Here is a 17,453-nt window from a genome sequence, read left to right on the forward strand (position 1 = left end):
GAAGAGAAAAGGGTAAAGGGCTGAACCTTGCGGAGTGCCAACTCCGCTTAGGTTGTATGAAGGGGACGCATGGGCACCTTGGCCGTGCGTCCCGAGAGGAAGGATTGTATGCAGCCTTACATGCAAACTCCCAAATTGAGGGGGGAGAGAGCCGCCATGATCGCTTGGTGTTCTACGCGATCAAAGCCTTGAATAAGGTTAGGGCCAAGACGGCTTTAGTATGAGTGGGGATTGTAGGATCAAGGATGTCATGCTTCAGTTGAAGCATGACACCTTGGGCGGAGAGACATGAACGGAAGCCCACCATAGTTTGCGGATGTGGATTGTGGTCATGCATGTGTTGAGCTAGTCTGTTTGATGCAATCTGTTCGAGAAGCTTCCCCAGACATGATGTCAGTTAAATAGGCCGAAGGTCTGACATGATAAAGGGTCTGTTAGGTTTAGGGACAAGGATAATCTTAGCATGGTGCCAGGACTGTGGCAGGGTACCTTCGTTCCATCATTTATTAATGTATTCTGTAAGCTGGGCAACCGATCGATTGTCCAGGTTTCAGAACATAGAGTTAGTAATCATGTCTTTTCCCGGTGCAGAGTTTGTGCGGACGCTCTGGAGGACCATACGAACCTCTTGCTCTGAAATTTTCTTGTCCAGAGTCTCATTCAGGGCTCCTGTGTAGGGTGGGAGAGGGTAGGAGGTGTGGGGTACTGCGTGTGTTTTGCGGAGTTGCTCCAGAAGACTGTCAGGGTAAAGCATCGAGTTGTGAAGTAGTCGTGTAATGTGATGTTGTGACGTTGCCCTTGAGTGTGTGGGATTGATAATGCGCCATAGAAGGTGTCATCCATGTTATGGGGAAAGGTTGCTAGGTTGGGGACGTATGGGGGGGGGGGAAGTGATGGTGTGTTCTTGGTAAGTAACGGTGCGGTGAATGAGTATGGACACTCGGGAAGCCTTGGTGATGTCTGAGTGTAGTGCATTTTAACTGGGAAATTTAGCTTGTTGTTGTGTATCTTGTAACAAAAGAAGTTTTGGTATGGTAGAAAGGCTAGATACTAAAAGCTAGAGCGGCGCGTGCTTATACCAAAAGCCGCGGCAGTTCCACTGGAGCAGTGATAAATGGTTAAAATGATCGCGACCGGCCATATTGAAGCGTGGGCAGTGCAAGGATTGGCTGCTGTGGCTGTAGGGAAAGTGACGTAGGGGGAGGGTGTGTGTATATGATGGAGATAAAAGACCCCTCACGTGATGAGCTGCTAGTGATGTCGAGCCTCTGCAGGCGGGTCTTAAATTGCGCGAAATTAATTTCCAGGGTTTGGGTTAGGTGTGTGAATAGTGCATTAATTTGTTTCTAAAAAAGGATTAGACAGCTCGTCGGCTAGTATTGAGAATTAGTCTTTGAAGCGCGCCTCCAAAGCTACTAATTTGGCATCGAATTTCGCCTCCAAGTTTTTGAGGTCAGTTTGATAATCATCGTCGTCTTAGCCTGAACAGGGCTTCTTTTTATGAGGGGCGAGGAGTGTGTGGCTGAGCTGTTTGATAACTCCGTGGTTGGCTGGATCTAGGTGGGTGGGTGGGAAGAGGCAATTGTTGCGGAGATAAGGAGGGAGCAAGGTTTTGGGTTATAAGGGTCATAAGATGGCTTACCTGCACATGCATTGCCCCCAGCTCCTGGTCACGGGGGTCCGGGGCAGATGGTGTGTTGGTCACTTGTATGCTGGTCCTCTTGGGCTTTGGAGCTCTTGGAGTGGTATCTGGTATTGTGTGGTCTACCCGTGTGGTGTGTGTGAGGTCTACTCTCGAGCTTCACGCTCTATTGTAGGCCTGGTGATTTTAGGTTCCGGTGCTTGCACTCCTGGCTTCCCGACAGATGCGGACCTTCGGGGATAATACAAACTGGAGTACATTAGGGGTTTGCTTCCTTCGGTTGTAACTCGCCACATCTGGGGCATTTGTAGGACCCAGGTTGGATACATACAAATGTGCGGTGGCCTATGGTCCGGCACTTACTACACGTCTCGAACCTTGGTGTGTAGGGCGTGCACAGATACAGTCCTCCACCATTAGCGATTCTCCGGAGGAGTATGGCTTGACCGAAGGTAATAAGAATTGAACATGTGAATCCCATTGGTCGAGCGTCTAGTATGGTTCAATGAAGGTTGCGGGCGATCAAGTCCGCGGGTAGTTCTTGTGACGATTTTTTCCAGTAGGCGTTTGTAATAACTCCCCAGACCGAGCCATCGGGGGTGCGATGTATGTCGTTATGGCATACTCAGGCTGTTTGTATGTTATTTGACGGTGCTGCACAAGCTTGAGTGCATTCTCTTGATTCATTGCAGACACTGTTCAAGAGTTGTTGATGGGGTGAATCCGAAGGGTCAGCATAGATGGGTCGGTGAGCTCAGCGGCCTGGGTGAGAGTGGCGTGGAGGTAGCATGGCTGCTGTGTCGTAAGGTCGAGGCCTCTCTGGGAGCGGAATACCCCTTTATATACGTTGCGTAGAAGCGGTGGTAGTTGCTTAATCTTTTTTGCAGTTGTATGAAGAACGCGCAGCTGCAGTGATGGTGTCTGGAGCGCGACAGCTCGGGGGTACACCAGCGACTCCTGCGACTGACTCGGTCTCTCACACAGAAGGATCGGCGTTCATATCGCGGGTCTTTTTTCGTGTATCCTGTAGGTGTGTGCCTAGGCTGTGAGGACTTGGGTCCAGTCCTGAGGGTTATACTGGTCTGAGTCAATCAGCGTACCTTGAACTTGAATCTCCATGCTTTTTGAGGACATCTCTATATGACGTGATCTCTTGGTGGCAACAAAGTTCTGCCGTGAATGAATGGGAAGCATGCGTAAAAAATTATGTCTCCCGACAAATTTGGTTATCAAAAAGGACTCCCGGATCTATTCAGCGGAGACCTACTAGAATACTTGATAAAACTGCAGTGACGCACTACAAAGCGAGTGACTTCTCAAGACTATTCAATACCGCCTCTTAGCAACACATTCGGCCCCATTGTAAAGTATTACGCCTGGAAAGTCACAAGATTTGTAGTGCGACTCATGGAAAAGTGAGATCAGTTAGCTTGTTATATCTTCTCGTACTCTATACGCTGCAAAGTACGTCGTATTATGGTCGGTACTAATTAGCCCAAGGCTCTACCGCACCACAAGGGAGGACTGATTACCATATCTTGTGAGGAGACCCCTTCCTTTTTTTTCACACGTGCTGTTTGTCTATATCTGTGTGTGTTTCAAACACTACAGCGTATACCGCGCGAGGATTGTTCATCATAGACAGAGTTTGGGGATTGCTTATCCTAGCCCCCTCCCCATCACTGTGACTGGGGAAAATATTGTACTATTTTTGATGTGGTTCTTATTGTGTCTCTCTTGTAGTAAGGGGATGGAGAGCGGCCGGCCACAGGTGGTGTCCGTAGGTGGTTCATGGCTTCCCGCGCCGCGGGGCTTTCTTCTCCCGCTGGGAACGGGCATCACGTTCGGCTTCGGCTGCGCCTACCTTCTTCTAAGCGTCCTCTCCCTCGACCACCCCGCTGTGGCGCCGTGGCTGCTAGCCCGCAGGAAGCCCAACTCCTTCTTGTCAGCCACCGGCCCCCACTCTGACCACTGGGAGGACGAGGAACCGCAGGCACCGGAGGTTCCGCTGGCCGGACACGGACCGGACGATGAGTTCCACCACAGCGGTCAGTTTATAGACAGTGTGTCACACGGCTTTTCGCAGGCTGAACGCAGATCGAGGTATAAAAATGGGTAGTTAACAAAATGCAGAGAATTCTGCAAGCACTGAACAACGGGAAGGTGATCGGCGAAAAAAGCCAGTGAAAGAAAACGGGTGAAAAAAAAACGCAAAAAGTGAAACGAAAGAAGATGATCAAGCCATGCACGCGTGAAATAGGGGTGATGATGTTGGAACAAGTTTTATATTATCGCTGAAGCTAATACTGTGACTGAATGAAAAAAAAAACAACTGGAGGTTCCCTTGAAAGAAAAGACACTGTGTCTGTAACTTGTTTCCTTAGGTAATTAATGAAAAGTATCTCTTTCATGGCAACTAGGCTCCTCAGTTGAAAGCAATTGCTTGGTGCAGGCCACGCTAGAGTGAACAGGGGACTTTTCAAATATTTTATGACCTTGCTTGTCAAGCCTCTTATGCTTCCACCTTGTCCATTGTCGGTGACGTGTGCACTAGTTCTCATTGCTCCCGCTAGAGGCGCCGCTTTGCTGTCGCAGATAAAGCCTTCATATTTTGGAAAATAGCGACACTCCTTGATCTACGCCATCTCACTCTGGCAGCGCCATCAACCTCCTCTTTGTTCACCTCGCCTTTCACGGAGCCGGTGAATCTACAGCACTGAATGGCTGAGACAAACACTGCCAGCTAGTCAGGTGACCTTGACGCCTCGTTAAGCACGCGCAAAGTTCTTTTCATTCAACTCGCACGCCATGAACCCTCCAGGCTACCCACTCCAAACGTGCTTCAGAGTTGAATTCCGAGCTTCGTTCTTCGTGACAATGTCTGGCTGCTATGACTTCTAGTGCAGCAGCACGTCGAAAAAAGGGGTAATTTTATTTTATATTCGCCGAGGTGAAAAAAATTGCCATGTGCGGGAAGCAGTGCGTTTAAAACACCGAGAAAAATAACTTCATTCTTTCCAAGCACGCCGTTCTTTGCGAAGTAATTGCTATAAATTTTCTGATATATACCTGAATATCTGGATGATTTTGCATGGAGACTATAATGCACATTGCATAACCACACTCTCCGTTAAGTTCTGTAACGAGCACATATAAATGTGTACTTAGCTTCTTCAGAGTGAGTCACTGTGCATTGCTGTTTTCTCTGTTCATTGAAAAAGCTTTGTTGGGTTTCATGCTTTCGTTAAATTTTAAAATATTCACTTTGTAATCTAATGTCTGCAATCCTTAACTTGTAGTTATAGACGCATATATATGTGTGTGTGTATGTGAGTGTGTGTGTACTTGTTTATGTATGCGTACGTGTGCGCCGCATGTGCATGCATTTGTGTGTGCACGTGTGCGCCTGCGTTTGCTTGTGATTATGTATGTCAGCATAGGAAGCCAAAGCAACGCATCATGGGGCTGTGACTTTGTACAGGCAGAGCCATGCCTTGTAGAAAAGTAGAAATCGGAGATGTATATCGCACGTTTTCCCTTCCCGCCAACGCGCTGCCACTCGCTTACGTGTTCGTGCAGAGAGCGCACACTGCGTTTGAGTCACCTCACAATGTACCGCCTGCAGTGCGGCTCCACAAAAATCTCTGAGCTGGAGAAGGACTTCCGAGAGGCGAATGTAAGAAAAGGAGTAAAGCTCGTTAGTCGAGTTTATGTTGAGAAGAAAACGACGGAATACGAGGACGCCTGAGTCACTGCGAATTGCATTTGTCAGGTCCCCTTTAATAATACCTTCTATGACGTATGCCTCGAGGTAAGTTTCATTCTGCCGACATGAAGCCACGTACGCTGTTGATGTGCTGTGTTGAGGTTTATGAAAACTGTATAATTGTTGTTTTGATGTAGTATCTAGCAGTAGCAGCTGTGTACTGTCATGCGGAAACATTTGCGGCTTGCTAAAAAATAAACAAAAACTGAAGGTATACTGTTATGGCCATAAAGCATCCGAGAAGTGTTAGAGTCATGTCCTCCGTACCGCGGGAGCATGACCCACTGACTTCGCCACGAAGCAGCAAGCTGAGTTTAACCACATTCTTCATTGTGAGGGAAGGAAAACAAATGCTTGGCCCACACCATGAGCATGTAGCAGGCAATGCCAATTAGAAAAGAAAAGTGAACAGGGCAGAGCCAAGTGAAGTTTTGAGGCAGAAGGATGTGTAGGAGAAGCAGACTCTATCCGCAGTCAAACCGGCCGAAAAAAAAAAGCTATTAGTTTGATGTACATTGTTGATTTTGCAGTTAACAAGTTTGACGGAGTTGTTTTTCAGAGACGAATCCTACGATGCGCAGTTTAATGGGACTGTCTTGAAGATCTTGATTTCCTGTCAGTTGATCGAGTAGAAGTTTTCTGCTGATTTAAACTTATTCCTAAATGACTGTATTGCTCTGTAACAGTAAAAGAGTTTTTATTACTGCCCCCTTCACCCCTATTCCTTGATGTCGAGTTGGTTTGCATATTGATTTCATTAATTTTCTTTTAATAGTAGATGCAGAGTAGGTACGTAGAGTAGAAGTTATTCTTGGCTTTTTGTTTCATTGTTTATATATAGTCATATTTAGCAGATTTGAAATGTGACGGTACGTCGAGTTGCTTACAATATTCGTGGTTAATAAAGTTTTTTTTTAAACTTCAGAGCTATAGTTGCATGATTCTAATATTGAGGAAGAAAATTTTGAATTGTTGCAGACGGTCCTCGATAATTAGAATTTGACCCTTCGTGAGTGATTTGTATGTAGTTTTCACAATTGTTTATTCAAGTTTGTTTGTTTTCTTTTTTGTTCTCGCTTTTTTATTTCTTCAAGTTTTTTCCTTTTTCCTGTCTCAATTTTTTGTTTCGTTTTTTTTTCTCTTTTTTTTTCTTTCATTTTTTCCTTTTCTGTTCTAGCCGTTTTGTATTTTTTCGTTTCTCGTGTTTTTTTTCTTTTGCATCTTTGGTTTTTAAGTTTTTTCTTTTTGCTTCTTTTTTTCTTCTCTTTCTACTTTTTTTCGTTATATTTTCTTTTTCCTGAATTTTTATGTATCTTTTACATTCATTTGACTAGCTTCAGTTTGACAGTGAACAATATTTACTGGACATGTACAATTACTTCACAATAACAATAATAATACTTTTTTTGCTCGTAAATTACGTCAGGAGTCAGAAGGAGCATTTGTTTGTCAGAAGGAGCATTTGTTTTCAGTCTTTTATTATCGATAAATCCAGTATAGTTATAATCTCTCCCCGTTTTTTCTTTTCTTGCTTTTTTTCTTTTTTTGAACCGTGATGTTATCATGGGGTGAGTCTGCGTTTGCAATAGCTTTAACGTCAGCAAGTGAAATTGAAGTGTTCGCCTCGTTTTTTTTTCCGGCTCTCTTGTCACGCTTGCTGGGTCTTTCACGAACGTGGGTGTGCTCGCCGGCTGGGACTTTCGGGGGAACTTATCCAGCTTTACACGGGGAGAACGTCTCTTGGTGTTGTCTGCATTGTTGTGGCAGCCCATAAAACAACAATACTCTAGACCTCACCGACGCTTCCGCAGGAAAGGGATCTTCGCACAGCGAGCTTCTCGTTTTAGTGCGCAAAACTGACGAGACGGCACCAAAGTTCTCTGCAACCGCTCCAGACTGCGTCCCGCACGTGTCGCACGCGCTCTCGTTTGGCGAAACCACGAAGGAAGGAAAGGTGGGCGAAATGGGCTCAAGCAAGTTCCTCATCTTTTAGTAGAACAGACGCTTGGCTGACGCAACTGTCACCTCCTTTCCTAAATCTATATGCTTCCATTATTTCCTTCGTCGTCCGCTTCTTGTGCCTGTCAATTATTCGTGTGTCTGAAAATTTCCGTTGGCAGGTGTACTCCTTGCAGTGCATCGCCAAGTGTGACTAAGGGGCCCCCTTTAGTGGGTTTAGTGTCGCCCCGATCTTGTGCAATGTTTTTTTTTTATTAAACTCGACATAGCAGTAGGTAAAGAGCTAGATGATATGGATCTGAAGCTGTTCTGATTCATAGATTACCACCATTTTTTGGTAAAAAATGATCCAGCTATGAGCACGTTAGTGACGGTATTGAGAACTTTTAAGGAAAACGGGTGTAGTTTACAGTTTACCTTTGAAGAGCCAAAGGAAGGATGCATTCCGTTTGTGGACCTAAAAATTATGTTGTCTCCTTTTCACTCGTGTTGGATGTATTATCCTAGATCTAAAAAATCATTGCTGAGATATCATTCGGTACATTCGAAGATAGTAAAGAATGGGATCGCAACTTCTTGCATCAAAGCTACCCTCACGAAATCATGGGTACACTCAATGAATGAGAGCGTTTCCACGCAGATCAAGCACTTGAGGGAAGCTGGTTACCGAGATCATTGTATCCTATTGATGATTGTATCCTAAAGATGAGGAATTTGCTTTTTTAGATGCTACATAACCCAGTGCATTTTCTTTTTATTTTTTACGTTTTCTTGTTTTTAGGTCTTGACACGGTTGTGTGCCATCGATCATGGGAGTGATTATTTTAGTGTATCAAGATATTGATGATGACATGGGGAGGTTGGGAATGATGTACATGCGTGTTATGTATTTATTAGTGTTCACTCCGAAATAAAAATTTCAGTTGTTCGTAAGCGCTCGTCTGTCTCCTCTCTGGGTGTGTGTGATGTTTAGCGCTTATTTCATCATGCACTGTGTTCTACCTGAATCCCACTTTCGCTCAGAACCTCCTATAATGCATCAAGGAGCTGAACGAACAAGCGCACACATCGATTCTAATGCGGCTACAGTGAGCAAGTGGGGGCCACGCTGGCCAGGAGAGGGTGAAAATTCGGGGAGAATAGAGGAGAAAAACGCGCGCGAGAAAGAGAGTGTCTTTACTCTCTTAATATAAGGGCTTTACCGCCGTATTCATGAACTGACCTTGACCCGTTGTGCTAAGGCTACTTACAAAAGGACAACAAAATTATAAGTATAAGAAATGTACAAGATGCGTCTCAGAAACCTCCCTTTTCCTGTCATGAGGGCGCCTTATGAAAGATGCCCTCAAGTCGTCAAGTGTAGGCCCTGGGAGCGAGGGTATGTAAACTTTTCCTACAAAATCATTACCTCGAGCAGCAAGAAATTAGCTTTACTGTAAGAAACCAACAACAGTAGGCACAGAAGCAGCCAAACGTAAAGAATAACAAAGTTTCTTTAAGCACCGGCAGATTTCGGTGAAATACATGTTTTTTGCCTAACCACTCTTTTGTAACGTCCGTCGACGCAGTTCGTTTTTTTGTTTAGACGTCTTGTATGTTTTTGTTGTGATAGGTAGGGTTGTTATGCTCTCTTTTCTTTTTCACAAGGTTTACCTGATAATTTGAGCAGTTGTACAGCGATTTTTTATGATGTTGCATTTATTGTGGAAGGGTGCACTGAATTGAACTTCCCCGATGAAGTGGCCACGTCCTGACGGATTTTGACAACATACCTAGGTGTGTTGGGAATAGCGTGCTTTATTTGGAACCTCGAGTCAGTCCACTAGGTGCAAGATTTTGACAGCTTACCGTTCATACATTTTTGAAGCTCTATGATGCGTCCCTGTCCCGTTCCCAGACAGTTTTCATTGAATCTCTAGATTCTTTATCTAAGCAGCCGTGGCGTCGTTATCAAAGACCCCAAGTCTTTTTTGTCGAGTCTCTGTTATCGATTCATATTTATCTTCGGAATTTAACTCCCCAAACCCTATGCTCGTTGGAAATTCACTTGCTTTTCGATGACATTTTCACGAAAAAAACTTTCACTTCCAAAGCATGTACTGAAGGGCCTCCTTTAAGACCATCTAAGTCATTTACCCACTCACGGATGCAACAAAAGTTCTTCAGAAGGTCAAAGTAGGCATTTTTTTTCTCGGCAGCTTAATCAGTCTTTTGCACTCTGACTGCCTGAGATTACAATTATTTATCTCGCAGAATTCTAAGCAAATACATTGGCTCATAGAGAACTAAGTTGTCAGCAATCAAAAGCTAATATTTTTTTTTCAAATTCCTTGCCTGTTTGTACACATTTAACGTCCACCAAGTGGTCTTATCTACTCAGCATATTTTGATCTTTTGTACCACGTAGTCTAATCGGAAGTTCGGTTTCTTTGGCTCCCCGGGCATACTGGACTTGTACTAAATAAAACGGCTGACTCGCTCGCTTCGGCGTTTCTAAATTTCTCGGTGGTACTAGTAGCTTCACAGTTTTCTTTTATTACAGCAGAATGATTCAAAGGCCTGTTAGTCTCGAAAAAAAAAAACAGCGAGACATCGCTCTGTACAATGTGAAAAGTTTCGGCACCAGCAGTTATCATGGAACACCGTAAAATGCCTTTCCTGTCAATGTGAAGCGACCCTCCCAAGCTTTCGCTGTAGAGTTCTTCGGTGAAAATATTATCTTGACAAATCTGGATTTTCATTAACTAATTTATGTGGAGTCTGCAATGAACCAAAAACAATAGACAATTCCTTCTCAAATGCCGCTGTTTCGCTTCAATCCGCCGATTAATTTTTGAGAGGCCGATCGGTATGCTGTGATTTGCAGTTAATACATCCACCCTTTTATTGTTGGTGGCGAGTCAGTTTGGTGTGGGCTGCAGTGATATTCTGTCAGCGCTACATAAATTCATTCAGACAACCGAAAGAATACGCTGCTAGTGGTACCACCAGATGAATCCAATTTTCTGTCGGCCTTCTTCTTTTTTGCTACCTTGTAAAAATTTGGTTTCTCGATTTCTTTCGTGCTTTAAACTTTTTAATGTATGTAATTGTTCCTCTTGTCCTTATCTGATTTCTCTCTCTTTTTAACAAGCATGGTATCAACAACCATGGTTTTAACAAGCATGGTATTATGGTAACAAGCAAGGTACAGCGTGGTTAATCTCCCTTGTGGGTACTAGCCAAGATCTTCAAGGCGACGAATACTAAGTACCAAGACGGACGCCGTGTGCCTTCAGAGAAAACAAAAAAATGTGGAGCAGCTCGCAATAGAATTCAACACACTGTGCATCCGTGAATGGCTGACCAAACAGCTATAAAAGTGTTCGGTTCACTTCGACAAGATTTAGCTGTATGGGAAAAAGTGTTTTTGCAATCATAGCAGATATACGCTCGACTGTATATTCGTGGCACGGTCGGCTACGCGACATTGCCAAGGACTTCGCTCCAAAGGGGAAACATGCCCACTCCATAAAAGAACGATGCGATGAGCAGCTGCATTTGACGGGGCACAATGAACCTATGACCATGGATAATTTCCTGCAAAAACAGCACAGTGAGCAGATTCTTCACGGAACTTTATGTGAAGCTGAGGCGGCACGAAAATTCCTGCTTGTCGTTGGTCCCAACCAGGTTCCGTCGATCGTTAAGGACTCGACATTTACGCGTGCGCTGTGCCGTTGAATATTTCTTCATTGCCGTCCACATAAAAACAGACTACGCAAAGTTGTCCTCCGTTATGTTGTTTAAGGAAGCCTTGAGGTAGATCATAGGCTACCTTACCCGAGCCTTACTTGAAGGGATACTAAAGGCACCTAATAAGTTGATGTTGAGTGTTGAAATAGTAGCCCAGAAACATCCTAGTGTTACTTTTGTGCCAAGGAAGTGCACATTTTGAAATAAAACCACGTTTTAGTGGTCCGCATCGTGTTAGCGCACTCCGAATTACCCGCTGCACCGTCTGACATCACTGTTGCAATGCATAATGTTGCCCGGCTTCCCTGCGTGCCCGCCGAAACTAGTACCAGTAGAACAAAACCAGCACGAGCCACAGCGAGAACAATGGCTGCCTTCGACTCCGAGATGACAGACGTCTTTTGGTTCAACTGGACCCCGCTAGATGGCACGACCTGTTCAATAAACGCAGCTGAACATTGAAGTTTGCAGCACTCGTGCCTTTCCCAATATTTATGCTGACGGTTCTCTTTTTTCGTGAAACAAATAGAAACGAACAAGTGGCATTTTATTGCGTCTCTTGATGTACAGAAGGTTCTTTATTTAGTGCAGCTAGTTTGAATACTAGTGGTTGATTGTAGGCGCTTGGTGTGACGTCATCGGGATCACTTTGAGACTGAAATATCTTACCGTAGTGCATGTGTTCACGTGCGTTTACTTTGTTTCGATAAGTAGGGCTCACTCCATAAAGGAACATGCCGTAAAAGAACATGTTGATAATGTTGCCGTTTTAAAGGTGATACTTTGAGCTTTCAGTCTCATGTAAATTGTTATTTGACTTAAGTGTCTGTTTAAGTACGAGGAATGCTCTGCGATAAGTACAAGATAGGTTCTTGAAACGCCTTAAGGGCGGACTTATGGTTAAGATCAGATTGCTTTCGCGCAGCTCAGTTTGAGCGTGCAGACGCTACGCAGTAAAGAAGGCGAAAAGAAACAGACGATAGTGTGAGTGCTAACTTCCATCTTTTGTTTATTGCCTTGTCTTTCAACACATTATATAGCTCATTCCACGTGACACCACACATGACATAACCGTACACGTGTGGCACAGCACACGCTACCAAGGAAACCTAGTTGTGATCTGATCTTGAATTAACAATCCTATATCAGTGCTTCACAGCAAACGCTTCAGAAAATTGAGCTCTTTTTGAGAGAAGGCCTAAGACGGCATAGTCACACAAAGCACTGGCACGCTTCAGCCACATCGAAGCTCACGCGTCCAAGGTTGAGGCGCAGTGTTGCTTGATCTTTTGGCTTAAAACTTTCTAAGCTGTAGCGGTTTTCTTCATGCTCAAACTGAGCTGTGCTAAAGCAATGTCATTTTATTATGCACCAACTCGCCCATTCAGCAGCACTTATAGTTAAAGTTGGCTTAATTCATATGAATAAGGTAAGTTAGGTTTGTGAAGGCATAGGTTACTCGCAGATGCGCTCTCTCTTTGGTCAGTTACGCAAGCGGCACACTGCCGTTCAGGCAGCGTCTGCACACTCAGCGCTGCGTGTTCTTGTTAGATAGGCGCCTGCTAGAGTCCTCCCAATCTCGGCCAGGGTAAGGCCCCTAATGTGCCAATCTCTCCAATGCGTATGTTCGCGCCTACGCGTCAAAAGCACTTTGTCGCGCCCGTGGAGGAAAAGGGCGGCCAACCACTGGCACGCGTCGACCGCATCGACGCTCACGCGTCCGAGGTTAAGGTACAGTGTTGCTGGCTATTCTGGCTTAAAACTCTCTAAGTTGTAGCAGTTTTGAGGCTGCTCGGCGCAGAACACTGCAGAGAAGACGTGGAGCCAAACCAGGAGCCTTCTCTATTAAATTAATCTTCTCCGATTCGCGTCCATGGGTAGATAAAAACTTGTATAAATGTATAAAACATAAGAATTCAATATTTCACAAGTTTCTTAGAAATCGCGATCCAGAAGTGTTAAAGGAGTATAAGAAATATAGAAATAAATTAAACAGCGATAATAAAAGGGCGAAAGACGCATACTTTGAAGAACTTTTCTATCGGCTGCAAAATCAACCTAAAAAATTGTGGGAAGCAGTTAACAATCTAGCAGAAAGAACAAAAAGTGACCAATCCCACACAGCCCTGACGACAGCAGAAAACACAAAACTAGTTGACGATATGAACAGACATTTTATAAAAGCGGGGGCTTACCCACCTGGTGCAGAAAGCAGTAGAAATAATAATGAAGTTATAACCGAGGTCAATGAAACTATTTTCTTGAGATCAACAGATCCCAACAAAGTAGTAGCATACCGAGGTCAATGAAACTATTTTCTTGAGATCAACAGATCCCAACAAAGTAGTAGCAGTAATAAAAAAGCTAAAACGAAATGTAGCTGCGAGTATAAACGGAATTACTTCGAATGCAGTAATACATGTCGCGCATGATATTAGCGAAGTGCGAGCATATTTACTAAATTGAACATTAACTGGTGGAATTTTCCTGGAAGAATTGAAAATAGCCCGAGTTACGCCAATACACAAAGGGGGGTATAATGGACAATTTAGTAATTACAGACCAATATCTATCTTAACTGTGTTTTCAAAGATTTTCGAAGATATAATTTATGTCCAATTAGTTACATTTTTTAACGCACGCAAGGTAATTACAACGAGTCAGTATGGCTTCCAAAAGAATAAATCCACTGAACAAGCACTCTTGTATATCAAAGATAAAATAATAACTAATATTGAAGACAAAAACTATACGCTTGGTCTATTTTTAGATCTAAAGAAGGCATTTGATTCTATAGATCACAAAATTTTGTTACAGAAGTACGAAATTAGGGGTGTTGCAAGTCGGTTGCTGATAAGCTATTTAAATAATCGTCAACAGTTCGTACGTATGCAGGATGTTTCGTCTAGTTATCTAACAATTGAACGAGGCGTCCCTTAGGGCTCTAAGCTAGGTCCGTTATTGTTCATAATTTTTGTAAATGATATAGTTAATATACCTGAGTGTTGAAGATTGGGCGAGTTGGTTCATCGTACTTGAACTGGTATAGCGCATTACGGGGAAGATGAAACGGCCGAGCAGACCGGTAACATTAACTGCCGTCTTGTGTCGGTCTGCTCGGCCGTTTCTTCTTCCCCGTAATGCGCTATACCAGTTCAAGTAACATACCTGATTCCCCAAAATTAATAATGTTCGCCGACGACACCAATCTATTTTTTAAATCACAGGACCTGAATGAATTAGAATACAGTGTGAATCACTACCTTGTATTACTAGCTTGTTGGATGAATCGAAATAAATTGCAATTAAACAATGAAAAACAAAATACATTATATTCAGGTCGCGCAATACACCCATCGATAAAGAAATAACCATTACTTATGCAGGAATGAAACTGCAGCAAGTGACATACCAGAAGTTTCTTGGAGTGACGTTTAATGAAGAGTTAAGCAGGAATGCGCATATTAGCCAACTATGTGTAGACTTATCAAAAGGCATTGGTATTATATACAGAATTTCTAAACTGATTCCCCTATGGCTGAAACAACAGCTATACAATTGCCTTTTTTATTCTAAGCTGTGCTATGGAGCTCCGGTGTGGGGAACAACTACCGAAACTAACTACAAGAAACTTGTACTTCTACAAAAAAGGGTTCTCCGCATATACTGCAAACACCAAGGAAATTACGCAAACTTGAGGACAGCACCTTTATTTCAAAGATATAATATGCTTCCTGCCGATCAAGTCTATTATATGAAAAAAAAAATTGCAAATCATATACAGCAAAAAACTGTATGAGCCCAACGAAGGAGCTAGACAACATACTTATCCTATCCGCCAAGTCTTACCCCGTCCACAACGAACAAGAACAAATTTTGATAAACAACCTTTTACCCATCAAACAACTTGCATATTAAACAAATTAGAACTTAATGTTAATTTTGATTGTACAGAAAAAGCATTTAAGGTACAAGTTAAAGAAGTCCTAATGCAGGAAAACATACTTTTTGATGGATCCTAAAAATACTGATATTAGCAATGATAGTAGTCGGGTGATGGAAATCTTGTACTGCATGAATTTATAAACTATAAAATATAATGGTATGTATCATATGTCTATAATGTTCGAGTCTGATTCCTTTCTCAGTGATTGTTATTTAAGTATGTTATGTAGTAAGTATGTTACAAGATTTTTATAATCAGTCAGATTCAATGTAAAATGATATTTTTTGTCTGCGATTCTTCGCTCTGTTGCTTCTTTTGTTCATGAAGGTCTGGATGCCGCGAAAGCTGTTTTTTATTTTTATTTTTTTGATGTATGAACTGTGTACAAGGGTGTTGGGTCCTCTGTCAGGCTGTATGCCTTTAGCCCCAACATCCTTTTGTTTCTTGTGTCTTGTACAAGAAAACAATAAAACAAACTTTGAAAATTGAAATTAAAATTCAATTCTTCGAAGCCTCGGCCGCAACTACCCGCTGCTAGCGGCTACCGTGCGCCATCGAGCTCACTCTCGATTCGTGTCCTCCTCTTCTACCTCCGATCAGTGCGCTCGCGATCGCCGCTTTCATACTGCCTCCCCCTTTATGAAAAAATTGGAAAGAAGAAGATAGAGTGGCTATCCCTGGCCATGGCGGACCGCACGTGGGACACAAGACCACATGCCGGCACAGTCAATCTGCGCAGGGAGGCCAACTGCGCAGGGAGGCCAACTGCGCCGCCGCCGGAAGATGGAGGCGCATCAGACCCGCTTAGGTTGACAACTGTGGGGGTCAGCAAGAGCATGACAGAGCTTCGACGATCCTGCTGCAGCATTGGTCTTGGCGAGCCGTAAGCCGTCGTTATTATCGTATGTTTATTTATTTATTTATTTATTTATTTATTTATTCATTTATGTATTTATTTCCATACCCTCAGGGCCCGAGGGCATTACAGAGAGGAGTGGGTTACACAACATATTGAAAAAGCGGAAAATTGGTGGTTACATGGATCAGTGAAGGAAACCAACAAAGAATAATGCACATTATAAGTACATATACAGGTATTAAAGAACTACAAAGGTTAACAGGTCTACTTAAAAATGGAAATACTATATACCTAAAAATAATGGCGACAGGTTAGTTATAGCAGCCTTAAACATGGAGGTATTAGACATCTCGACTACAGATCGGGGTAGGTGATTCCAACTTGCTGATGTACGGGAGATGAATGAATTTTAAAAATCGTTGGTGTGGCATGTGGGAATGCCAACCTATGACGATGGTCGATGCGAGTGGATACGTAAGAAGAAGGGGTTATCAATTTGTTCTTAAGGACTGAATTGTGGTAATATATCTTGTGAAACAGGCAGAGGCGAGATATTTCTCTATGTTGTGAGAAATATCTCTATGTTGTGGTCTTTATGTTGTGGTCGTTGTTGTGGTAGCTGTCGGCACTGTTCACGTATCGGGGGCGGTTGCTTCTCCTCGAGGTAGTCTTCGAACGCTGGCGACCCCGGCATTCAAGGAGGTGTGATGTCATAATAGAAGCTCTTACTGCTACTGCTCCGGTATGGAATCGCCTTTCACACTCACTCGCGACGTAGCTTTGGTCGTCGAGGACAGCCACCTTGTATGCCAGGTCAGACATGCTGGTGTGGTTGTTCAGTTTAGCTTGAGCTTCCTCCAACTTCTTCACTTTTTCTGTCACTATCTCCATGGATTTTTGCAGCTGTCTCACAACATCTTCCAGTTGGGATTGATATTTGTCTGCCCGCTCCTCGGACATCTTTCGAGCGAGCCCGCGGCCATCTTTCGGTTCAAGTTTAATATCGCAGTCTCAAGGGTGTGCAATTTGTCACTCCAGGATGTCTTTGGCTCGACGAAACGCCGCTGCGACTCATCCAGCTGCTTCTTTAGCTGTTTCTCTACAGCACAGGCCTTGTCCTTCAGGCCAGAAATGTGATGGTCTTTCTCCCGAATCATGGTGGTTGGCTTGGCTTTGTAGACGTCGTGCACGCGCTTGAGACTATCATGTTCATCAGTCAAACTTGTCAACACATGCTCCAGTTGGCTGATGCGGGTAGCCTGCTGCAATGTATTCCACTGGAGGCAATTGAGGTCAGCTTCAAGGGCAGCCTTGTCCCTCTTAAGGTCACGAGTGCGAGCCTGCTCTTCGCCCTGCTTGTAATACCCGACCGCCTTCGCATCCTCATTTTCGCTGCCTGCGTTGCAGCCTGCTTCTTCCTATCTTGCAGCGCCGTCTCTCTCTGTACAATAGGCGCTTTCTATGTTCTGCTCGCTGCGGTGTATTTTACCTTTTCTTTTCTTCTCTTTTCTCCTATTATCAACGTTGTCATTAGCGCCATTGGCAG

The 17,453-nt window shown here is 43.7% G+C and overlaps 1 protein-coding gene across 9 annotated transcripts in view; it reads left to right on the top strand.

Moving 5' to 3' along the window:
• LOC119177760 (glycoprotein-N-acetylgalactosamine 3-beta-galactosyltransferase 1) overlaps nucleotides 1-17,453 on the top strand; it is a 442,569-nt gene that overhangs the window by 341,308 nt on the left and 83,808 nt on the right. For all 9 annotated transcript variants that reach the window (XM_075865846.1, XM_075865795.1, XM_037428946.2 and 6 more), the window contains one exon: nucleotides 3,386-3,690. In XM_075865846.1, the coding sequence (XP_075721961.1) occupies nucleotides 3,393-3,690 (298 nt within the window). In that variant the 5' untranslated portion in view covers nucleotides 3,386-3,392. The remainder of the gene's footprint in view (nucleotides 1-3,385; nucleotides 3,691-17,453) is intronic.

The sequence above is a fragment of the Rhipicephalus microplus genome, chromosome 1 (genome assembly GCF_043290135.1).
Source record: "Rhipicephalus microplus isolate Deutch F79 chromosome 1, USDA_Rmic, whole genome shotgun sequence".
NCBI lineage: Eukaryota > Metazoa > Arthropoda > Arachnida > Ixodida > Ixodidae > Rhipicephalus > Rhipicephalus microplus.